At 45.1% G+C, this 25,256-nt stretch overlaps 1 protein-coding gene across 2 annotated transcripts in view; it reads right to left on the bottom strand.

Moving 5' to 3' along the window:
• Positions 1 to 25,256, bottom strand: part of FER1L6 (fer-1 like family member 6) — a 135,868-nt gene that overhangs the window by 40,559 nt on the left and 70,053 nt on the right. For both annotated transcript variants that reach the window (XM_066379448.1, XM_066379449.1), the window contains 7 exons: positions 24,649 to 24,739; positions 23,788 to 23,907; positions 21,543 to 21,695; positions 17,102 to 17,279; positions 14,850 to 14,974; positions 10,151 to 10,285; positions 7,261 to 7,410 (listed from right to left, as the gene is read on the bottom strand). In XM_066379448.1, the coding sequence (XP_066235545.1) occupies positions 7,261 to 7,410; positions 10,151 to 10,285; positions 14,850 to 14,974; positions 17,102 to 17,279; positions 21,543 to 21,695; positions 23,788 to 23,907; positions 24,649 to 24,739 (952 nt within the window). The remainder of the gene's footprint in view (positions 1 to 7,260; positions 7,411 to 10,150; positions 10,286 to 14,849; positions 14,975 to 17,101; positions 17,280 to 21,542; positions 21,696 to 23,787; positions 23,908 to 24,648; positions 24,740 to 25,256) is intronic.

Below are 25,256 nucleotides of genomic sequence, written 5' to 3'. Positions count from 1 at the left end.
TAAGAAGTACAAAGTGGCGGTTATAAAAATATTCACAGGGATCTCAAGGAACAGCATAGGGAATCCAGTCAATAATATTGTAATAACTAAGTATGGTTGGGTCAGGTGGGTACTAGATTCATTGGGGTGTCCATAAAGTTATATAAAAGTCTAATCACTATGCTATGTATACCTAAAATGAATACAATATTATATGTCTACTGTAATTGAAAAATTAAAAATGACCCATGAATAGAAGGTACTTATAGGCAGACAGAATTTATTTTAGTAAAAAGACAGTCTCATAATTAAAATGCCTTGATTCCTTGCTGAAGTTCAAATACAGATGGACTGGCTAACAATGTAGGCAGGAGACGATGAGGGCTGGAACCAGGACGTGTCGGTGGGGAGGGGAGGGGAGGGCATGCATGTCTTATGTGTAGCTGGACTTGGCAGTTGATGGAAAGTGGAGAAAAACGAAAAGGAAAAATATTTCTGGGACTGTCCCACCCCAGTGAGTTACCTGTGACTCACTGATGAATCTGAGGTGCTTTCTTTTTTATTTTTTCCTCCATTTACCTGTTATCACCACTAGCCAAATTTCATAATGGATTAAAACCCTTTCCTCCATTAAAAACAAAAAGATCATCATTATTTTAATGAAAGCAATGTTTCCAGCTTAAAATGCAACCAAGATGATGTATTTTTACTGCATCCGTTATTCATTGACAAATGCCTTCATTCACAAGGGCTACCCTCCTTCGTGAGCACTTCACGCCACGCCATACACGCCAACATAGTGAGTATGCTATTGATCTCCATAAGCTCACAAGATAGAGGACAAGGAGATAGAGCAGGCGTGGCCAACAGTTTTTGCCCCCAGGCCAGATTAGAAAAAAACTTTTTTCACAGGCCGGAGGAAATATTAAAATTAAAAAATGTTAAATACTAAAACAATTCGTTTCAGTAAACAAAATTTTATTATGTAATTTGTTTATGAATAAATGTACGTGAGTGAAAAAAATTTAATATACAATATTATTTTAATAAAAATATAATTACATACCATATAAATATCCAAATTGTATCACAATCAAAACAATATTTAATTAATAGAATGAGCTTGAAAGGGTTATATCGCAAATAAAACAATTATTTCGTATTACAAACAGCCTGGACATGTTTTCAGTTATCAACTGTGCTACAATGCCACTTGATCAGCACACTTGACCACAAAAATAACGAACTGTTTGACCTTGGGTGCGCACTGGCAAACTCCGCCTAAAAGAATGTGGGTTTCACATTGCCACTAAGTGTCAAATAGTTCATATCAAGTACAGATGAGTACAAAAGTTGTAAATCTTTATAATGGAATTTTTTTAAAAAATAAACATCGCGAATCCACTTGACCAATTATTGGAAGTTAACCTTAGATTAATCACATGTGGAATTTTTTTCCGCATATCACTATCTTCTTAAATATCTCGATTTCCAATAATGAAAGACGCTTCCGCTTCTGAGTAGCTAAGATTTTAAATAGCGGAGAATAATAAAAATTTAATCGTGGGCCGCATAAACTCGTTACGTGGGCCGTATGTTGGCCCTGCCTGACATAGAGCCTGACGACCTGGTGAAGCGACATTGGAGCTCCAGCAGAGGAATAGGGAAGGAGCGCTGATCAGAAACCGACCCTCTGAGGCTTCACCAGTCCCCATTTTGCACTGCTAGAGAGATTCCTGCTTAATCAAATAGAAACCACATCTTCCTCAGTGAAACAGAAAAGAAAGTCTTTTGAAGGCAGACCTCCGAGGATGAAAAGATGTCACTTCCTGTGCATTTGGAGTTAACAGAGCAGCAGAACGATCATGCTTTACTAAAATCTCACACCGAGGACTTAGAAAGTCTGCCAAAGACAGGGCCTTTCTCACTGTGCCGGCCACCCTGCACTATCTTCAAGACCTGGCTCGACACACAGACCTTTCAAGAAGCTGTCTCTGATCTGCCCCTGGTCACGGTGGCCATTCTCTTACTCTTCGGTCCTTGGGACATAGTGTGTCCTCCCCAGAGCTCAGGGCAGAAATTCATGTACTGAGCCTGGGCACCAGGCTCTGCTGTGTGACCCTGTGTGAGTCCCCTTTCCTCTCTGGGCCTCAGATATTGGGCCAGATAACCCTTCGAGCCCCTTGGAAGTCAGACATTCTATTACACATTGCTTTGGAGAGAAGGAGGGCTTCCTCACTGGGGCTGTCTGTCTGACTTGGCTAAGACAAAGTGTTCATTTACTTCACTTCATTCTCCAAGCCCCCTCAAATGGCGTTCCCTGCCCAGTGGGTCCCTGATGGACGCTCACTGGCTGACTGACACTTTAACTCCATGTGCTCGAAAAAGCCTAATTGCTCATCAACACCTGCAAAGCACAAACATACAACCATTTCATTTCCACAGACATATACTAGCTAGCAACAGCAGATGTGGTCAATTTAATTATAGGAAAGCTCAATAAAAGCAGATAGCAGGCACTGCGAATGCCAACAGGCTCGAGGCAATTAGGTGTGGAATGAACCAGACCACAGAGGAGCTGGGAAATACGAAGATGTGTGTCCCATGCTGCCTGGCAGTAAGAGGTGAGTGACTCAGCCTGCAAAACGTCACCCCCCTGAGGAAGCTAATTGCCCCTCGGGCTCCAAAGGGAAAAGCACGAACCAGCTGGGATAGTGGCACAGGACGGTGCCCCTGGATGTAGCTCATCCTGGGGCTGCTGGCAGGTTGGCCTGGGAAATACCCTGATGAAACTTTGTTCTGGGGTGTCTGAAAGATACCCTCGGTGCTCAGCACAGGCCTTGAAGGAGTTCACCACGTGGTGGACATTAAGGGGCTTTGCTCCCAGCTAAGACGAAATGTTTCCACAGTGAAATGGCTCAGCTGCTGGCTCATGGTGTGTACTTATTTGGTGCACGTGGTCAGGGAAAGATAAAGAATTGTCACAAAGGCAAAATGGAAGAATTGGGGGGAGGTAAGGTCAGTTAGCCCAAAAGCCAGATTGCTCTAATACCCCAGTAGAGACAGAATATCAGGACCTCAAAGGAGGTACAGCTTCGGGTGCAAAATTTAGGGAGCCGCCACTCTCAGGGTGGGGCATGACAAGACCGTCAACAGTGGACCTTACCACAGCCTGAATTAGAAAAAGAGGCAACGTGCTGTAGGACAGAGGAAAACATTTTGTTTGACTGAGGGGGTGGGGAAAGCTTCCTGGAGGAAGCATCTCTAGTTCTGAACTTTGATGATGACCTTGTTCCTAAGTAGGTAAATGGAGTGTGGAGATTGGGGTGGGCAGAGTTGGGAGACATTTCAAATGGGGTAACAGCTGACTGAAAGCAGAGGGGTACACCTCTGTGGTGAGGTCCAGGAACGCAGGGCAGCCTGGCATGAAGAGGCCATGTGTGTGGAGTGATCCGATGAAACGCCAGGCTGGAAAAACAGCTTGAAGACAAATTTTGGGAGTCTACGTGCCAGCCTATGGAAGTTGGACATTATCCTATGGATCAGATTGTTCTTCATGAGCTATAAACAAAAAGTTTCATAGTCAAGGATCTTTGGAAAATATTGAGCTTCTTGGAGTTTTCACCATGGTAATGGGTGTTTCCAATCCCCAAGAGAGATGGATATAAGGTGAAGCAGCTCCCACATGTTCTTTTCACTTATTTGGAGGGACTGGATCTGGCGTTACAAAAAGCGGACTTTGGGAGATATTTCTAGAGGTCACAGGGTTTCTGAAGAGGAGCGTGGTATGTATGGTATAACTTGTGTTCTGGAGGAAACGTGGAGGATAAAGTGAACAAGGCAAGGGCAGGAAACTGGAGTGCCAGGGGAGAGGCCAGTGCAGCAATCCCGAGGAGAAACAGAGTCTGTGAGAACAGGGAAGATGGAAGCCGGTCCAGGAGTGGGCGTGGCCTGGCCAAGGACACAGATACGGAGTGAAGAGGAGGAGCGGAGTCTGACTCCGCCCAGCAGAGGGTCACTGGCAGCGGGGCTAGCAGCCGGCACTGGGATCACAGGGGTGGGAGGAGGCAGCTAGCTTGGGCAGGGGCAGGAAACAGAGCTAACGAATTCATCCCAGGGCCTGGGAAAACCAAGGTAGTCAATCCTTCTTCTGAGACGGGAAGTGTTTCCCTAGGGGAGATGCAGAAGCAGAATAAACCATCCACAGATGAAAACCGAGGGCAGCCAGTGACAAATGAAGGTATTTTCTAGCTCCCATTCCCTCAACAGGCACGAGATCCACATGCCAAGACAGCTGCACTGATGATCAAATTATCTTTGAACAAGTAATCGAATGAGAAGTCCTAATGGAACCCTAATGAATTTCATCTTTTAGGTTGCCTCTGACAATGCTTCCTCCATTAACTCAGCAGGTTGGGAAGCAGCAGGGTATCACCTCGCGCATGCTCAGTGTGGAGGAAGTGAGGGAGGAGAGACGGAATGTGGAAGGGAAAGAACCGGCCCCAGAGGGCCTGTAGGGATCGGTAGGTCCTGCCCCTTATTGACAGGCTCATGCTCAGAGCTCTTCAGGAAGCTTCGTGTAATGAAAAGAGCAGATGTCCGAATCCAATTCAGTTAACCTTGAGCCTCAGCTTTTTGGTTTTCTCTTTCTTTCTTTCTTTCTTTCTTTCTTTCTTTCTTTCTTTCTTTCTTTCTTTCTTTCTTTCTTTCTTTCTTTCTTTCTTTCTTTCTTTCTTTCTTTCTTTCTTTCTTTCTTTCTTTCTTTCTTTCTTTCTTTCTTTCTTTCTTTCTTTCTTTCTTTCTTTCTTTCTTTCTTTCTTTCTTTCTTTCTTTTTCTTTCTTTTCTTTCTTTCTTTCTTTCTTTCTTTCTTTCTTTCTTTCTTTCTTTCTTTCTTTCTTTCTTTCTTTCTTTCTTTCCCTTCCTTTCTTCCTTCCTTCCTTTCTCTCTTTCTTTCTTTTTTTATAATTAAATGTATTGAGGCAAATTAGTTAATAATATTATATAATTTTCAGGTGCACAAGATTATAATTTGACGTCTGTGTACTTTATTGAATGTTCCCCACCCATAATCCAGTTTCCTTTTTTACCATATATTTTATAGAACTACCACACATGATCCAGCAATCCCTCTTCTGGGAATTTACCCCCAAAATATAAAAATACTTACTTGTAAAGATATACATCCCTCTATGTTCACTGCTGCTTTATTCACAATAGTCAAGTCATGAAAACAACCTAAGTGTCCTTTGACAGAGGACTGGATAAAGAAGATGTGGTACATGTATACAATGCACTACTACTCAGCCACAAAAAGATAGAATGCTGCCATTTGCAACAAGGATGGATCTTAAAAGTATTATGCTGAGTGAAATCAGTCAGATGGAAGAGGACAGCCCTTGTATGATTTCATTCAGATGTGGAACACAGAACAAAAAGGAACAAACTAACGAAAGGAGCCCCAGCTTTCTGACATGTAAAATGGGAGTCTTGACTAGATGTAGCTTTCCCAAGCCCGTCATTCCTCCACCACCTGTATTATTACCCAGGAAACATTAAATACAGCTTCATTCTTTAAAAAAGGAAACTTCATCTTGCTAAGTAAAACAAATACCACTTGCCATTAATGCAAAGTAATTTTAAAAACGAGAACAAAACATGTTATTGGAATGTGTAATGTGCAGCATTTCTTAAACTTTTTTTTCACTATATTTTGCTTTAATGTTCCATTTCATATAATATGACTACTAATAAAACACGTAGTATTTATTGAGTGTTTACTTCATGCCAGGGACCTCAGATAGATTACCATCCCCACTTTGCAAGTGAAAGAGAGAGATTACGTAGCTCACCCAAGGTCGCACTCTGCATCCTTGGAAGGTGATGGAAAAGAACTCTACACCCACGGTATCCATTCCATCACCTTCACTCTTATTCTCCATGTGTTAGGAATACTTGTCTTCTAGTTTCTCTACCAAGTGAGTTTTTAGGGAGAAAAAATGAATATAGAGTGAAGAATTTCTGAAAAGCAGACTTACCTACAGAGGGACTGGTCTAACCACAAAGGTCAAGTGCCTGTCCCCAGTGAATGAAATGGTCTGGGAGAGAAATCTCTGACAGAGGGCCCCCTGGTCACTTCTCTTCGAAGTTTTCCCCACGTCCCATTTGGCCCTCTCCTGGACAGTGAGACTCGAGAGTCTCAGCTTCCCTCTTCAGTTCCCTGCCCTTGCTTTCTGAAAAAGTCTTCCGAGACACGTGTTTATAACCCCTCCCCTCTTGTTCTCGGGGGACAGGGTAAGAGCTCTTTCTCTTCGGGACACTATGCAATAAGCTGTAAGAAGCAAAAAGCTTTTTTTTTTGGTATTTTTCCGAAGCTGGAAACGGGGATAGACAGTCAGACTCCCGCAAGCGCCCGACCGGGATCCACCCGGCACGCTCACCAGGGTGCGACGCTCTGCCCACCAGGGGGCGATGCTCTGCCCCTCCGGGGCGTCGCTCTGTCGTGACCAGAGCCACTCTAGCGCCTGGGGCAGAGGCCAAGGAGCCATCCCCAGCGCCTGGGCCATCTTTGCTCCAATGGAGCCTCGCTGCGGGAGGGGAAGAGAGAGAGACAGAGAGGAAGGAGAGGGGGAGAGGTGGAGAAGCAGATGGGTGCTTCTCCTGTGTGCCCTGGCTGGGAATCGAACCCGGGACTTCTGCACACCAGGCCGACGCTCTACCACTGAGCCAACCGGCCAGGGCCAGAAGGAAAAAACTTTAAAGGTCTAATTTCAGCTCTCAGCCCAATCACCCACGAGCTGCATGATCAGGTAAGCCAGTCAGTTGCATTAACCCTCAGCTTACTATCTGTAACATAGGAACCATCAAACCTATCTCAACAGGACTGAGGGAGGTCTCATGTGAGGAAAGGTACACGAGGCAGCAAATACAACACTGGGCACATAGTAAGTCCCACAAACGTTTGCTCCCTTCCTTCTGCTCTCCTCTCTTGATCTGTAGGGAGCTCAAAGACATGTACATGGATGGGCCTGCTCAAGCATTGTTGGCTAAACTCATAAAGATATTTCATCCTGGCATCCTACCTTGTAGTGCAGGGACTCTAGAAATAGACTGTTCTTAAGTGGCGCCTCCCAGGTCACCAGAAAGAGACACCTCTAGACACAGGACAGCAGGGAGGGACCAGGCATAGTTTCACTGAAATGTTCTTCCAGTGAGACCACGTCTCTGGGCAGGTAGACCAGACAGACGATGACTAGTACAAATGTTATTTCTATTTCCCTTACCTGTAATAGTTCAAATACAGCAAGGAGGTCCCCTCCAGAGAGGTTCCCACAAAAGATGGGGTGATAGCACAGCCCGGGTGCCTCGTAGTCCTGGTCAGCCAGCTTCACCACAGGAGCAGCCACCGTGGCGCCCAAATATTCTGGCTTCCCCTGCAGCAGAAAAGAAATGAATTTTTAGCCTCGATTGCCACCTACCTGGTTCTGACCTGCATCAGTACAATTTTGTAAATAATCTTCACAGAATTGGCAGCCTCGGTGTCTCCCTCTTGCTCCTGTCCTCTTGTCCCTTTCCAAGGCTTGGGATCCCAGGGGGTGGGAGCTTTAGAGTCCGGCAACCCTACGACCATGGGATATTGACTTAAGCTTTTTTTGAGCCTGGCCTAAAAAGGGGTTTATTAAAACTAGTACCTGTTAATAAGGCCCTAAAGGTTGGTGTAATGACATATGTGCTTGGCACAGTGACTGGTATACAATAAGTGCTCAACCCGTGGTGAGATAATGAGGAGGAGGAGGAGGAGGAGGAGGAGAAGGAGGAGGATCATAATTGTGATGATGATAAAAAGAAAAGATATGTTTAAGGGACAGACCAGTTCCACATTATTTTTCTTGCAGTAAAATAAGGTGTTTAAATATTTTTTTATGTATGGATGGATGTAGTCCACAAGTATAAGAACTATCGGGGGCACCCTCTCTTGCCTCTGCCCCACACCTGCTCCCAGGAGCGTGGGTCCACACTCCCCTGGAGCAGCATGGGGCTGCTCTGCTTGTTTATCTCAGGAGCTCCTCAAATTTACGCTCCACACAGGCAGGGATGCCTGTTTGGTTTATTGCTGTGTGCCCTGGCCCAAGGCAGGCACTCATTACATATTTATTGAGTAAAAGCTGTTGGATTAACGATGTTTAAAGTCCAAGGACAGCGCCCACGTTGTCTTCTACCTGAGCCTGGGTTTAGCAGTGGCGCGGCTTCAAGGGCCTTGGACTCATGAACCGGCACTTGCATTCCTGGCTGTAGAGGGGAGCGTGGGTGAGGGGGCCGGGGTTGAGTTCTGTCACACACGGAAACAAAGCTGCCTACTGGTGTCCACTGGTAGAGTCAGATCTGTCCCTCATCTGGGTGCAGGTGGGGCAGCTGAGTGATGTGCTGTGTACTTGGCTTGGTCGTTATCTAGCTGGGTATAATGAAAATTAGCCCTGGGAACAAAAGAATCAACATAAACCCCACAACTAATTTGCCAAATGTAAACTCATTTCCTAGACAGCCATCAGAGCCTAATGACAGCACAAGACAAAGTGAGGAGAGAATGCTCTGAGCTGAAACTGCACGTCTGGCAGAGCTAGACCCTGGTCATCTGACCGTCCCCACAGGGCTGTGGGCCCAGGGTAGCTGCAGCCTACAGCGCTCACACAATCTTTGCGTGACTCTCGGTATCTCTCCAGGAGGAGCGTGCAACACTTTCATACGGTTATTTTCTCTCCGACATTTCCTTTTCCTTAAGGTGTGAGGATGTAAGCTGGTTTTTTGTGAAGGGTTTGGCTCGGGGTGGGGCCTGCCATCCTGGAACGGAAATCTAGAAGGAGTCTGGGAAGGAGAGGACGGCAAAGGGACAGCCGTGGAGCGGGCTGGTTTGGGAAGAGCTTTCGGAGGTGCTCGGTCTTGTTCCTGGATTTCAAATAAAAAAATACTTAGGGTTGGAACCATGTTGTCAGGGACAAAATTGAAAGGTGTTTCTTTTTGGGTTGTCTCTACGGAAAATATATACTATATCCTCAAACGTAGGACTCACATTTCATAATTATATACATCTTACAGCTGGGGGAATGGTGCCGAGAAAGAGAGAGAGAGAGAGAGAGAGAGATGGAGAAGTGGAAGGAGTGTCTCTAAAGGGATACAACCACATCAGCCATGTACAGGAAAGAGTGGACACAGGAGGCTAGGTTCAAGTTCTGGCTCTGCCTCCAGCTAGCTGTGACCTTGAACAAGGCATTTGACCTTTCTGGGTCTCCATTTCCTTCTCGAGGAAGCAAGAAAGCAATTCATTCTCTCCAAGGTACATGCTCAGGTTCCACAATTTGCTCATCCTAATTTCCTTCTGACCTTGGGTCAAGGTCAGAGCTGCCAGGATGCTCCGAGGTGAGGAGGTAAGGAAGCTTTAGGAAGGCTTTTTGGAATGACTGTTTTATTTAATGTATTTGTGCTTCTGCAACTTCCCGAGGAGGTAGAGACATCAGAGAAAATAAACAAACTTTGGCCTTTCATTTTAGACTCCTTAATTTGAAAAGGAAAAAAAAAAAAAGAAAAAGGAAATCTCCAGTAAGCTTTTGAATCTATCCAGCGTTTCGGAACACAGGCATCTTTGGAGAGGTAAGGGTTTGGCTGATGTCATAACAGAAATGGGATGAAGATGAATACGTTGTTGCCGAGTGCAGAAGCAACAACCAAGAAAAGAAAAGACCCAGTTAGAAAGGCTGAACTGGTGACAATACCCATCCATTTCCTTCCGGCCTGGCGAGATCAGTAATCACCTCCTGTTTTCAAAAGGCGGGGAGATTTCCACTAAGCAGCAATAGGAAGTGGAATTAGCTGGGGGCTGAGTCAGTATGGGGTTGCTTTAAACAGGATCCTATTCCCGAAGCAATGCATGTCACCTGCCGTTCTGTGACCCAGATCCTCTTTTAATTGCAGTGTCAAGGACACTACGTGAAAAAAAAGAGACATTTAGTGAAGCAAAGGAGCACCACCGATTGTCCTTGTTCTGCAGCTCATTGTTTTCCGGAGTCAGGATTGTCACCGGCACATCTAGGTGTGTTAACAGGCTGGTTAAATAAAGCAAGTTAGTGGAACAGGACATGCTTTGGCGAGGCACCGTCAGCCCTGTGCTGGGACACTCACCACAGCGTCACTGTCGTACAGCTCCACCACCACCAGGGGCGGGGACTCCGCCAGCTCCTTGTGGTCCCCGTGCAGCACTAACTCATTGAACAGCAGCATCTGGTTCCATGTGGGCGAAAGAGTCTGGGAAATGACCTGCAAGGTGGGGCCGAAACAAAGCCAAAGACCATTCAATCGGGAGTGCAGGGCTTCCAGGATGCCTTCAACATATACATATGAATGGCAAAGAAAGAACACACCCTCGTCATCGTTCAACATTCAAGGGACAATATAAACCCAGGTAGGACTAAGTACAAGATGCTAGTGGATGAAAAGATTCCCTGCCCTGCAGGCGCTTACATAAGTTTCAGAGATAGAGCCCCGACAACCTTTAATACCCTGTGTGCAGACATCATTTCAACTCAGTCCTCACAGTAGCGCCGTAACAATAAGATCAGCTACCTTTTGTTGAGCACTTACTACGTGCTGGCTGCTGTACTTTACACACTCTGTCTCATTCAAACCTCGTGATTCCTGGGAGGTGCTGACAGTTCTCTTCTCACGTTTTACAGACCAGGAAACTGAGGCTCACTTGTCCAGAGGCAGCAAGTGGTACATTCAACCTCAATCTCTGGTACCGAGGCCCACGCTGCTATACTTGATCAGCCTCACCAAGTAGATGCTAATATTGAGCATGAGGTATATCTGGTGATTCTTCACTTGTGAGCAAATAAAATTTTGTCGTCAAATACTCTTAAAGTGGGATTTAAATCGAATAGTCCTTCTATAGAACTCTACTGCTTTGTGGATATTTACTTGACTGCAATGAAGAGGCCAGGGTCTTCAATAATCCCTCACCATTTTACATGACATTATTCTTTTTACCATAGAAAACTGTGATCTTGGTAATTGGCTGCACTCATTATTCAGATGGAGAAACCAAAAGACAAGGAAGGACCACAACCTGCATAATTGGTCCAGAACCATGACTGACTCACCTAGAAGTGGCTCACAGTCCCCCTGCCAGGCCATTCAAATGGTACCTGGCACCCTCTAGTCTGTTTCATTGGATGCTTGGAAACATGCACGTTTCACAGAGCGAAGGGCTAAGGTTGTTTGCTGGATGGGTAGACTTGACACCTGGACAGAAACTGCCCCGTTACTACGTGAGGCGGTCCTGGAAAGAGGCCACGCCTCATCTCCCTCTCTTCTGGGCTGTGCAGGCAAATGGACGACTTCACAGGTGAGCATGGCACAGCAGCTGCTGGGTCCTGGGGAAATGTCCATACCACCTCTGGACTGCACCTTTATTTTCTCATGGTGCATTCCAGGAAGGATCAGAGGGAGAGATCCGACCTGAATTAGCTGCCCAAGTTTCAAAGCCCAAATGAAATTGTCCTCTTAGAATTTTGCATTAAGTGCCTCCTCTAGATACAGCATGAAATTATGGGCACATTGGCCATGAAAGAATCATTTTATTGCTTTTTTTATTGCTCTTCTTTATCTGAGTCATAGAAATAGCACGCATTCTACAATTTCCTTCCTTCTTTCCTCACTTTTTTGTTTTTAGAGTATTTTTGCCTCAGACACAGTAAGATTTTTTCACATTACATTTCAGAGAGAAATCTTAATGTTTTAGATAAAAAAGAATAGTTTCAACCAACCTATAAACAGGAGTTATGTATGGAGTTGCAATACAAAGCTAGCCTGTGTCGGTGACTGTTTTTATGTTGTTTTTAAAAGTAAAAATATGATCTCTTTTGCAGCATTCACCCAATGGTGTGATACCAAAGCAATTTATGACCCCGACAGCAGCTTTCCTACAGAAATATATGTCTTCTTTGGCACTTGGGTCTATAAATGCCACTTGATAAGATTCCAGAGGCCTGCATTCATTCATTCATTCATTCAGCATGTATTTATTCAGGACCTACGATGTGCTAGGCACAGTATTAGGCATTAACACAGCATCCTGTGCACAGCTGGTGCTCCATAGCTATTTGCAGGAATGAATGAGTGGGTATTGGCTTATCCTCAGAGTTGTTTCCATGAGTAAAAGGACCATGACCATCTTCAAGAGATACTTTAAATCTCACCCAAAAAAAATATATTCTTCCATTTTACTACCAAGGTGCCCACCACCAGCCTAATTTCTTTGGAGCTTCCTTAAGGAGTTACGTGTTCTAATCACGTTAAATGGCATTATTTGGGAGATTACAGTTCCACCTAGCTAACACTTTAAAGAGTAAGATACCGTGACTAGAGCATGACTTCAGCATCAGGTACTCCTGGAATGGAACACTAGTTTTATGGGTACCTTACATTCAGTTCGGGCAGGTGACTCAACCTCTCTGACCCATGGTTTCCCCCATTAAAGAGGGTTAGAACCTACCTGGTAGAGTTGTTATAATTATTGTCTGCGATAAAGAGTATGAGGTACCTGGAACACAGTAGGTACTCAGTAAGTGCTTGTGACCCACCCCACTTCCCCCCACCAACACTCTTTTATAAGTGAGTAAACACTTACTGAACACCTACTGCGTGTCAGGTGCACTGGGGCACTCGTGTCTAACAATAGACCATCCGTGTACTCCGGACTCAGCGTCAACCTGGTGGTTGAAACTTCAGGCTTCATGCTCTTCACTCTCTCAGATCCCCTCTTGTCCTCCCAGACGTCCTCTTAGCCACTCAGTCCCTCTTCCCTACCAGCCCCAAAGCCTTTCTTTCTGTCTCCCTTTCCCTTTACCCTTCAGTCACCACAAGATCTCTAAGTCCCACGGCCTCAGTGACGTCTGGAATGACTGGATTCCCTTCTGAAATATTTTGTACCATGAGGTCCCTTTGTAGAGGATTGGCTTGTAGGACCAGCCCTTCAGAACCTGTTCTCTCTGAGCCCCATGTGGCCACTTCAGATGAGAGCTAACAGGTGAACCCGTGGAGCAGCTCAGGTGTGACTACAGGGACCAGGGCTCAGCTTTTTCTGTCCTGTCACAAGGAGTAGGAACGGGTGGCCATGTCACACACAGATGGGCCCAGAGGCAGCACTGGGCTCTGAGGTCACCTCTGAGCACTAGGATTCTACAGCTGTGGCTGGCAGAGGAGGGTCCCAGGGGTCCACACTCGGACAATCCCCCTCGCTCTGTGGGAAACCTCAGTAACAATAATGACAAACAGTCGCACAGTGCCTGTGGTAGGCCAGACACTGTCCTGGGTGTTTTACCCTTGGAGAGGTATATACAGTGTCATCATCTGTAAGTTCCACATAAAGAAATTGAGGACAGAGAGAGTTTTGTTTAAGGTCACACAGCCAATAAATAGAAGAGCATGGATTTGAACTCAGGCAACGTAGTTCCAGAGTCTAGACTCTAAATCATTGCTCTACGTACACCGCTCGAGGCAGGAAGGAAGAAGCATTCTGCACTGTTCTTGTTTCCATGCTCAGTCCCTGAGACCGGAGGCACCTTCCTCTGTCTCTCTCGACTTCCCTCCCAGGCAGAGCCACACCCTCTCTCTGCAGTGCCTCTTGGAGGCCCAGCACTATGGGGTTTATGGCAGTGTAGCTGAGTGGTCTGTCCAGAGGATGGCCTATCTCTACACCAGATCACACATGATGCAGGAGCAGGGTCTGGTCCCCCAGATCTCCTGGGCCCGGCTCCATGCCGGGCTCAGAGCAAACTCTCGACAGGTGCTGGTGAAGTGGACACAATGCTGGTTCGCATTATGATCTCGATCTACGTGTCATAAATCAAAATACGATCTCCCCCGTCACTCAGATCACGGGCCTCCCTTTGGAAAGAAATGTCAGCCCTTGGTAACATCAATCAACGTAATGGCCACCATTCCTCAATCACTTGTTCCTTTAACCATTTGCTCCTTCACAATAGCACTATTTTAAGATTACAGACCAAGGTTTCGTGAGTAGATGCAGCTCGGAAGTAGATGAGCTAGAACAAAATCTCAGGTCTTTTTGTGTCCTCTGTCTTTGCTCCCAGAGATAAGCAGAATCTTTATGGGGCTTCTCTCTCTCTCCAAACAGTGCGTCCTCAGAGAACAGAGTAAATCTCCGCGAACACAATTGAATGAGCGAGGCTCGCGGACTTGTGCTGATTAGGAACCCTTTTCACAACTGAGCACTCGGGGTACAGAAAACAGAGAAAGCACAGAGCGAACAGGTATAGCTCCATCTCCATTAATCCTCCCAGCAGCTAGCAGGAAGTTCTGTTCTGCAGACGCGAGAGACGCTGAATTGCAGAGATGTTGAAAGTAGGCCAAGTCCCCGAGCTGGGAAGTGCAAAGCGACACTGCAAAGTCTAGGCTTCCTGACCGCATAGCTGGAGAAGCTTCCTCCCCACCAAGACCCCGCAGTAGGACTGATCCTCAGCCTCCTGCGGGCTGTCTGTGTGCTCTTCTCCCATGTGCTCACGCCCCACCGAACATGGCCTTGCGCCTGGCTCTTTCGCAGGAGCTCGAGACGCCAGGTTCTGCTTTTCCTGCCACCCTTCCTTTGCCTCGGGAACTAGCTCTCTTAGCTCCGGGACAGTGGATCACCCTGGCACAACAGAGCCCACATCCGTTCTTCCTTGCACACGTGCTTTTGAGTCTGAAACACCTCCATACCGGGGGACACGGCAATTTGCAAGGCACCCCTGGATTTTCCTTCCCGGGGTCCGCTGTGTCGGCTGTGGGCTGCAGGGAGAGGCAGGCGGGCTTCCCAGGTTACCTTTGTGGTCTGGCAGTGGGAAAGGAAGGTGACCTTGGCAAAGGGGTCTGACAGTCCGTTGCTATCGGCCGCGATGAGGCCCCGGGCTTGGTACATGTGCGCTCTCAGTTGAAAGATATGCCGGTCTGTGGATGGATAGCAGGAAGGGCAGGCGTTAGTGGGCTTTTAGGAACATGAGGTGGGCCAGGTGCGTCTGTGGGTGTGTCCAGAGACAGACAAAGGAGGCCACAGCACCACCGGCTCCTGAGACCGATAAAGACTCAGCGGAGAGGTCACGTTGGTGGGTACTCTTGAGCCAGGCTTTCTCCGTGGTGCACTCATTGTGGATTTTAATCTCCATAACAACCCTGTGTAATATCTATAACTATCTCCATTTTATAGATGAGGGAAATGGTTCACAAAAAGGCTGAACTACTTTTCCAAGATTATGGAGCTAACAAATGCCAGCGCCTGGGTTTCATTTCTGTCTGATTCCAAAATCACCTTCTGTATCTGAAACACCACATTTTAATCCCTTGTGATTCTTCTGTTTCCGCTGCTGTGTGTGCATGCACATGTATGTGTGTGTGTTTGTGTGTTCACATGTGGGTGTAAGAATAGAGCTCTGCCAATAGTTTTTGCTTCAATAGAGTCTTGAGTCATCCATTCCTCCATTCTTCCAGTCATCCAGCCAAGGTGATTTTGAGCGCCTACTGTGTACCAGGTACCGGGCTGGTCTCTAAGGGTTCAGAAGGAGTTAAGATGGCCCCTGTCCTTGGGGAGCTCCAGTGAGAGGACAATAGATAACACAGACACCTCATCACAGTGACAGGAGGCCAGGGCTAAGTGTCCCACGAGAGATACCGACAGAGGACAGGGGAGTCTAAGTGCAGGAGCGAGCGCAGCTGTTTGATGGGGTGGGAGGCAGAGAGAGAGCCACCGGTGAGGGCAGACCAGGGCCCAGTGGGGGATCCCCAAGTAAAAGCTGAGGAGTTCACAGCAGAGAAAGCCTATCAGGGCACGCCATGCAAACGTGCTGCAGAGGATCAGAAAAACTTCTGGAAAAGTCTTTCCTCTCCTCTGAATTGTTAGTAGCTGGGACAGCAAATAGGGCCAAGTTCCTTGAGTCTCTAGAGGTGATGTCTACAGAAATAAGAAGATAACCCGATCTGGGTATTTTTCACTCAAAAAATAAAACTCTGACGAAAGATGGAAAGCAGTGGAAACGAAGCAGGGGTTGGAGATTGTTTGCTCCATCCGTTACTAGCTGTGTGAGCTTGGGTAATTTCTAAGCACCTCTGATACACCCTTTGTCCGTATGTAAAATGAGGAACCACCCAGGGTTGATGTGAGAAATAAATCTTATGTATAAAGGGTAGGTAGGGCGCAAAGCTTGGCATGTGGTAGACACCATCTCCAGAAGCTTGTCTTCTCTAACTATGGAGCCCTTAGAGCCCACTGGCAGTCAAGGTCAACCAACATCAGAGGAGCCTCGTGCAACCCAGGAAACCGGGGTGTGTAGGCACTTCTCCCAGGTTTCCAACGCTGGTTCAGTTCAAAACCCAGCTCCAGGCAAAGTGACGGTAAAACCGCTCTATTTTGTCTGAATTTGGCAGCAAGAGATCCTGCAAGTTGAAACGATTTGCCGACAGAAGCAAAATGCAATGTAAGGCATTAATATTTATAACAAAATTTTAAATTATATGAAAATGTGAACAGTATGGCTTTTGGAGAAAATACCTACAAAAGAAAAAGGATTACAAAAAGCAATCTGAATTTCTAAAAGTAGCCAGTCAAGAAGAAGGGAGAGAAACATGAGACCACCAACACCAGTTTCCAATGGGTCCGTACTGGAAATTGTATGTGCCTGCTGTTGGGAGATCAAAACCCCAGTGCCACGTGATGGGAAAACATGCTTTCATTCCACAGGTCATAGCCACACAGGAACTTCCTGATATTTATTTAAAACCTATCTTTTCACTTAAAATTCAAACTCGACCTATCTAGTCTGCCTACAAAGAAACTCAACTTGCTTTTTCTCCATGAACAGAAAAATATAAATTTTCATTTCAGATGTGTTTAATGACTTCATTTTATTCTTTTACATCATACATGGAAAAGTAAGGAAGAAAATTTAGAAACTACATTACAAGAAGGTAAATAAGTTGATCTTAGAATAATGCACAAACAACACACGCATGTCACCCTCCCCACTGTTTTCTCAGAGGCCCACCAGAGCCACCAATGACCCTCTTTGCCCAGTGGGCTCCTACCTTGGTAGATCAGGTTGGCTGGAGGTTGACCGGAGCCAGCCGCTTTGGAGGACATTTCTGCTTCATAGCCTGCGGGCAAGTTGTCCAACATGGCACTGGAGTACTTGGTGGAGCCCAGCCACAGGTACACGTCGACTTTGGCTTGCACTGACCAGCCAGCCGGCCGTTTTCCAGGAAGCTGCAGAGAGGTTGCAAGGGAGCCCACCTCATTAGTAAGAGCTGATGGTGGGCCTTGCTCTTTGAGAAACGAGGTCCTACCTGAGGACACGCCCAGAGCATGTTCAGAGGCTGATGGTGGGCCTTGCTCTTTGAGAAACGAGGTCCTACCTGGGGACACGCCCAGAGCATGTTCAGAGAACAGGTCTCAGGAGCTTGTCTTATAGCAAAATAAGACCAATGACCCCAGCTGCCCCAGTTCCAGAGGCGCATTCAGATTCCCTGGGACGTGAAGGCACTGTGTTAAGTACTTACGAGCCTCGGATCATTTAAATCTAACAGCTAAGTATGGTTATTGTCTCCATTTTATAAATGAAAAAACTCAGGCTCAGATAAGTCAGGTAAGTTCCCAAAGAACACTTGGCTTTTAAGGGACAGAGCCAGAACTCGAACCCAAGAGAGGTGTGATTTCAGATCTAGACTCTGGACTCTGAACCCCCACCTACCTCTTCCCACAATGACTCGGACTCTCCCTTCCCAGACCTACCAAGTGCCTGGGGCTCCAGCCACAGCCTCTACCTCTGTTTCAGTCAGAGGAACTGACATGCGTCTTCCATAGGCCAGGCCTCCATATGCTTGGAGGAATCTACTTGCCCTACTTTGTTCTTTCTTCCTAGTTAAATACTTCTTATTCCTTCACCCCTTCCCCAGACAGTGTGATTGCTAGTTCCCTTACCCATCAGCGGGATTAGGAGACTCCTTGCCCACGTGTAAGGAGTGCCAGGCCCGGACGTGGCTGCCTGCAACATTGCTGGTCAGGCCTGCAGTCTGAGAATGGCAACCTCTCCAGATGTTGTTGACTTTTCCCAGTGCCTTTTCTTGGCGTCTTTAGGATATCCTATCAGTACTGCCCCCGCTCTTCCGCACCACTTCCTTCCCACCGAGGATCACCAAATCCCACCACGAGAGGCTACACCTTGCTCTGGCTTTTCTAAGGCACCACGCGAAGAGCCCCTGAATCCAAAATTGAGCATAGTTGTCCGTGTCCTTATCTTGTTCTGTGGGTGCCCTAGAACAGTGGTCCCCAACCCCCGGGCCACGGACCAGTACCGGTCCGTGGGCCATTAGGTACCTGTCCGCAGAGAAAGATTAAGTAATTTATATTATTTCTGTTTTTTTTTATATTTAAGTGTGAACGATGTTTTATTTTTAAAAAATGACCAGACTCCCTCTGTTACATCCGCCTAAGACTCACTCTTGATGCTTGTCTCGTAAGTTCTTCAACAATTATATTTTAAAATACCACAGTTTTTACACCAGTTGCATAATTTTATTTTGTGCACTTATCCATCCCACCCTAAAGGCCGGTCCGTGAAAATATTTTCTGACATTAAACAGGTCCATGGCCCAGAAAAGGTTGGGGACCACTGCCCTAGAAGGATTCTTAGCAACTCAATTCAGCACCTACTCTAAGTCCCTCCAGGAATTGCTGAGGGAGTGGGGTCAAGAGGGCGTCCCAGTGACCAAGATACGATCCTGGCTCCCCTCCAAGAGCTCGCATCTAGACAAGGAGGCCAGCTGGCATTCGCTTACTCAAATGCAAAGTCAAGTGTAAGAGAGAAGATGCGACAGGAGCAGAGAAGTAGCAGGAGGTACTTCTATCTTTTCTCTAAGACTCAAATATTTCCTGGGCTTTAATGCGCACTCCGGAGTAGGACCAGTAGAGAGGCACTTCAGGAAGACGGGAAGTGTGAACAAAGACGCAGGGGCAGGAACTGACCGTGGTAATCCGGGCTGATGTTCTTTAGCGTGTGCTTACTCTGTGCTAGGGACGCTTTTGCTAAGAGCTCTCAGAAGAGAAAGAGCTGGGACAGAGAAGGACTCAGAAGAGGCTGAAGAATCCTACTGGTTACGTGGAGGAGCTTGGATTTGACTCCTTAGGGAGTGAGATGAATTCTTATTCAGCTTACAAAGAGCAAAAAAAAAAAAAAAAAAAGGTCATTTTGTTTTGTTGGTGGTAAAGACAACCACTCTGCAACTCACAATTCTAAAATTAATAAGACAGTACTTCTCACTCTGTTCATATTTCTATAATAACAGCTAAGCTGCATTGAGTACTTGTTCAGACACTGCTTTCTGAAGCATCCTAGAGAAAGCTGGAGGCCTGAGAAGAAGATACTGACCATGGGGTGGAGCAGATGACAGGATAGGGATGGAGACAAGAATGACAAAGGGTCTCTCACGTTAACTCCAGGTGAACTGACACAGAGAGGGTGACTCAAGGAGAAAGAAAAAGGAAGGTTGGGCATCACCTTCTGGCTGGGCTCTATGTTTATAGGAAGTTTCCTTTTGGTAATGAATAAATGTCTTTTCTGCCCTTCGGCCACTAGGGGCACTGTGGGCATGAGACTGAAGGGGAGAACTGTGGATGGTGGATTAGGCTGAGCTCAAGGAATTCTGTTTCAGCACTGAGTAGCATTATGAATATATTTAAATTAGAGAAAAAGAAAGATCATGGAGCCAAGGACCATGAAACCCTGGCTGCTGTTACAGATTTACCATTACTTAGCCACGCATCTTCAGATGAGGCACCTTCCTTTCCTCTAGATTAATATTCCCCAATCTGGGCCCCTAAGAACGGTAGCTTCCTAAAATTTATAAACAGTTATTCTAGAGGAAGAAGATTGGCCATCCTGGGTTGTAAAAGTTAAAGATGTTTCCCGACTGCAGGACTTCTCAGAGCCTTCCTGGGCACTGCGACATTCCAAGAGAGAGATTCAACTGCAACTTCCCATACGTGCCTACAAGGAGTGTTTAAGGCACCACTCGAAGGACAGCTGTTCTGTAGAATCAACTTTGAGAAAACGCTGGCCTGGAGGGTCAGGTTTACCTTCTCCCCTTTGTCTTACTGCATTTCCTAACTCTCAGGGAAAACACTGGAGTAGCTCTTGCTTTTTTTAGATATACCAACCCAGTGAAGAAAACAGCATAAAGATGGGAGGGTCAAAGCAGGGGAGACTACGGACACAGGACTAAAAGTAGTTCTGCTGAATCATCAAGATGTGTCATCATAGCAGTAGGATTGGTGTGGACAAAACTTACAAAGCCATCGCCCAAAGCAATCCCAGCAGCAAAAGGAAAATATAGATAAAGATAGTAGTAGGTCAAGTTTCTCTGTTCTCAGTTATGTCTACCCTCTGGCTGTATCTGATGGTTGTTCTTCGTTCTAATTTTACACAATGCCAGAAATCATCAAAACATTTAGGAGGGAGCAGCACTCCACTGATTCTCTAGTATTTTTAGCACAGGGCCTTCTGAAATGATTTGCTATTTTTAAGAGAAGTGTTTCTTATCACCCCAGAGTTTCTCGGATGGAGAAAGCTGAAGAAAAATCTTGATATTGGTGGTGAATAAGTTGGAGAAATAAATGTCCTTTCCCAGTAACAATTTCACAGGGGCGTGTTTAAAAACCATTTCACACACAGAACAGAAAATAACATAAAGAGCCCCAAACACATCACTGGCTCTGAAGGGGGCACACAATCCAGAGATGTCCTCTAAATGTTGGTTGCCCAGTTGTTTGAATGCCAGCCTTCAGACCATTCTTTCTCATTTGCTCAAGTCCAGTTCTGGGTTAGAAATGTCTTTGCAGCTGAGGTAAAATACCCAGGGTCTCCAAGAGAGGCTCAAATCTTACGTTACAGACAGTAGACTACATCCAGAGACTTTTCCTCTGGGCGTCCATTCATGAGATGTTAGGGAACCCTGTCTTTATGAAGGGTGCAGGGACCCAAGTTGAAAAACAATCACATTTTTACAATTTAAAGCCACCAGCAATCCTGAAATACCAGTTCTGTGGAATATAAGCCTTTTCTCTTGTAATTTTCTTTGAAATCAATTTTTAAAATACAGATGAACTTATGTGGGGAAAAAAAAAATGCCATGGACAAATTACATAAGAGAAGTAGAGAGGTAACTAATAGAAAAATGTTCATTCTTCCTAGTAATCAAAGACGTAAAGATTAAAGTCGCCTTGATGTGCACCTACTAGATTAAAAGAGAAAACTTATTTGTGTCTGGTGACATAGTAATTGGAAAATACTCAGCCTCAGGACGGCTGCAGAATCACAAGGTGAGTCACGAGGAAACAAAGCATTCCGGTTGTCCTCAGACCTCTGAAAAGTCTTGTGGAAGAGTCAGAGATATGGACACACTCTAAGAATGCCGAGTGATCCAGGAAAAACAGAGCTTTCCCATCTTTGAGTCAAAAGTAGCGCAGACTTACTTTGAGGAAGTGAGTTTTGATGGCTCCACAGTATTTACCCATCTGCTCCCTGACGGGAGAGTAGAGCAGGTCTTTGGAGGCGATGCGGGCATATGCCACCCTCTTGTTGTTGCTCAGCATCCAAAGGAAGACGTCCGGGATGGTGTGCTGGGGCTGCAGGAAAGGGAGGGAATGCGTTTCGTTAACAGGTGCGCGTTGAGAGTTGGCCTATCCCGAACAGTCCCTCCTCTTGCAAAGCAAATTCTGTGATTTAACCCATTTAGGTACTTAAAACATCTTACAATCAAGCAAGTTAAGTGTAGGTTCTTTGAAAAGGGAAAGCTTCTGGTCATGAATTAGCAGGACATGCAAACCCCATTTGCCAAACTGCTCCCTGTGCTTTAAGGACGCAAATTGGACCAAAACTTTGGCAGCTTTAGTGGCGCGTTTTTCTCCATCTGTAGAACAAACTTGTCCTATACTTTCCCATGGATTTCCCTCCCCCCGCCAATCTTATAATAGTGATTAAGCTTGAAGCACTGGGCCTTCTAAGAACCAGGTAACATTTCCAGAATCTTTAAATTTAAAAAAAAAAAGTTTTATGAATGTCTTTCCATTTGCTTCTGGAAGGGAACACATTGCAAAGGGACTTCATACCTAAAACACAATTGCAAGCACTTTGGTTCCATTTTAAGTGGTTATTCAGGAGAAACTTGACTAAACGGCACAGAAAATGAAGACTTTAGAATTGAGCGAGTCAACATAGGAACTGCAGAATTCCCTGCCAAGAGGCCCATTATGTTATGAGAGTTTGAAATGTACATTTCTGAGCCCACACAACTTCTGAAACAAAAGAGAACTACATTGTCATAAACTAGGCTTCGGCATTCCTGGGCCGGAAGTGGATGCTCTGTATGTTGAAATCTGTCACACTCTAGTATAATTGGCACCCACATAGGGTATCCTTGCTCCCTATGGAAACAAACATCCTCGGGGACGTTTTCCTGACCACAGGATGGTCAGTCACAGACCTGAAACTCTGATGCCTGGTTTGAACCTTCTAGCTGTTTATTAAAATCCCTGCATCTACTAAAATGTCTCGCTGTTCATTATGCTTCTAAAGAATAATTGATTTACAACAAATAAAACTTTTGAGAACAACAGAAGCAGTATATCTGTACCTCTTCCTACAATCTTCACACACAAAACCTCACGTCTGACAGAAACAAATAAAAGAACCTTTCTAGATCATTCCAGAAGTCACCATGTAGTAAGGTACCAAAACCCTGCAAAATTAATATTGATATTTTAGGAGGAAAGGTCAGGCTTTCCTGTCCCATCCTTCATTTGGAGAGGGGAAGGAGAAGAATGTAGAAGTTTCTGGCTTGCAAGAATAATGGGTCATTTAGTTTCAAAATTAAAATAAAGGTTAACTGAGAAACTTCTTCTCTTTCAATGGGAGACAGAATTTACATACCACCCTACATTGATTGTAGATCCTCCCCCCTTCCTAGAATCCTGAGAGTAACATACATCCAGGCAAAGGAGGGAAGATGAACCCTGAAAGATTGTAAATATCTTTGATTGTGTTACCTTGAAAGTCTTAATGTCCTTGTGTATCCCCTAAACAAATGTTGTAAGCTTGTGCCATGATGTCATGCTCTCCTCAGCCTGTGTGTGATCAAGGGTATATAACCAGCCCCTGAGATGTATTTGGCGCACACAATTTGGGTCTTCAAATGCCCCGTGTCAGCCATATGTGGCCGGCATATTTAATAAATCTCCTCCTTTAATAAAACCTTTTAAAACTCATCTGACTTGGTGTCTTTATGTAAACCTGCAGAAGTGAGGTGTGGTACTTTTCAGCATCTGGGGTGTGGTACATTACAACAACCAGAAGATACTGGTTACAACTCATTTAAAAATGAGAAGCAGATTTGACCTTGACTGGACATGAGTGTAAATTCTCTATTGAAAACTTATAAAAGATCCTGTGCTAATTTAGACTTTTCTTGAGTCTATTAAAAACATGCCTTTTATTTTTGCTGAATGTTCAAGCTTCATTTAAAAAAAATCAATAAACTTATAGATGTTTGACTTAATTTTAAATTTCCTTTTTCACCCCTAAACTAATAGTGCCTGCTCAATGCAGCAGGGTTCAGGAGACAACATTGCTCCATCTTTCATCCTTACCAAACGTCCAGCCCTCACTGGGAAAACAGCCAGTCTAAGCTTCCAGACAAGGTTCACTATTAGAATTCATTACCTCATCCACAAGGAAGCGGATTTTTTCCACAAAATTTTGGGCTTTGTGGATCATTTCATCAAGTGATAACTTTTTCTTCTGCTGCTGAATAATCCCCTTAGCCTTCTTGGCCATCACCTCCTAAAACAAGACAAGAGTCAGTACAGATCTTTCTAGAAATCTGGACAACAAGCACTGCCCTGCTGCTGGAGAATCCTGAGGGTGTTCATAATCTCTACATTGAGCCACTTGTGCGGGCTGTTCCATGGCCCACCACTGAGCATGCATCCATTTAATAGAAACTCCACAGGGTGTGGAGGCAGTGAATACCATCTCATTTCCCTTTGACAGATAAAAAGCTGAGGCCCAGAAGTTTTTCAGGGTCACTTAGTATAATACATTCTAGGTCTATCCATGCTGTTGCAGGTGGCAAAATTTCATTCTTTTCTATGGCCAAATCCTATTCCATTGCACAGATGCACCACTTTAAGAAGTGCTTACAACTTTGAACATAATTCTTAATGGGAAGAAACCAAGAAGAGGGAGAACAGGTATTTGTTTTGTTGTTGTTGTTGCTCTGTCAGCTTGTGAGACAGAAGGTCAAGTGAAAGAGTCTACAGCCTTTGACACACTACAAAATGAACAAGGGGAAATCCTTCAGAACGGAATGTAGGGCTGGTAAGCTTCTAGCTCATTCTTGTAGACATTCAATAAATACTAGTTCCTTTCCAATTTGCCCATCTATTCTCTTCTATGTCATGCAAATGGATAACCTTGAGAACCTTATCCTCATCTAGTCCTTGACCTATGCCTCATCTGTGAGCTTTATTTTTAAAGCACACATTTCAATTCTCTTCAAAGTATAAATAGATTTTCACATACCAGCTCCTGCCAACAGAGTGTAAGTCGTTTCTTATCTAAAGTGGTTTGGTTCAACGTCTTGGGCTTCTTTTCTGCTTCAGAGATAAAGGCACTAGAAGAGAAGAAAAATGATTTTGAAACCTACTTAGTGAAAATCCATTTATATAATTCCAGAGATTTGCTAATATACTTCCTGCAATATAATGAGAAAGTTGATGAAGCCACAGAACCAAGATTTTTCATTTAGGATTAAGCAGTGATGCACTAACTTTTCTAAGCGGCGAAATGACAATGTTTTCTGAGCTGGGAAAAATAATGCCCAGATCCCACACGGGAAATAAATGTTTGTTTTTCTTTGGTTTCTTTCAGCGCACATCCATTGTGCTTGCTGTCCAAGTTCATAACAACAAACACAAAATGAAGCGGTTTTCCTTCATCTTACAAATTTAACACACACTAAAATGTCCCTGAAAATGTGTTTGTAAAACAAATATCTTAGGCTCGATACTGGGATGTGTCTTCACATTTTTAAAACTGTACAAAGGACTGAGTGGTAACATTTTGAGCAATGAAGTTAAAAACGTGTTCAATACAAAAATAGTAAAGGTTATGAATGTAACTGAAGAAGG

The sequence above is a fragment of the Saccopteryx leptura genome, chromosome 3 (assembly GCF_036850995.1).
Source record: "Saccopteryx leptura isolate mSacLep1 chromosome 3, mSacLep1_pri_phased_curated, whole genome shotgun sequence".
Taxonomy (NCBI): domain Eukaryota; kingdom Metazoa; phylum Chordata; class Mammalia; order Chiroptera; family Emballonuridae; genus Saccopteryx; species Saccopteryx leptura.
Note: the sequence above shows the minus strand (reverse complement) of the source record. Positions and strands in the feature narration are given on the sequence as shown.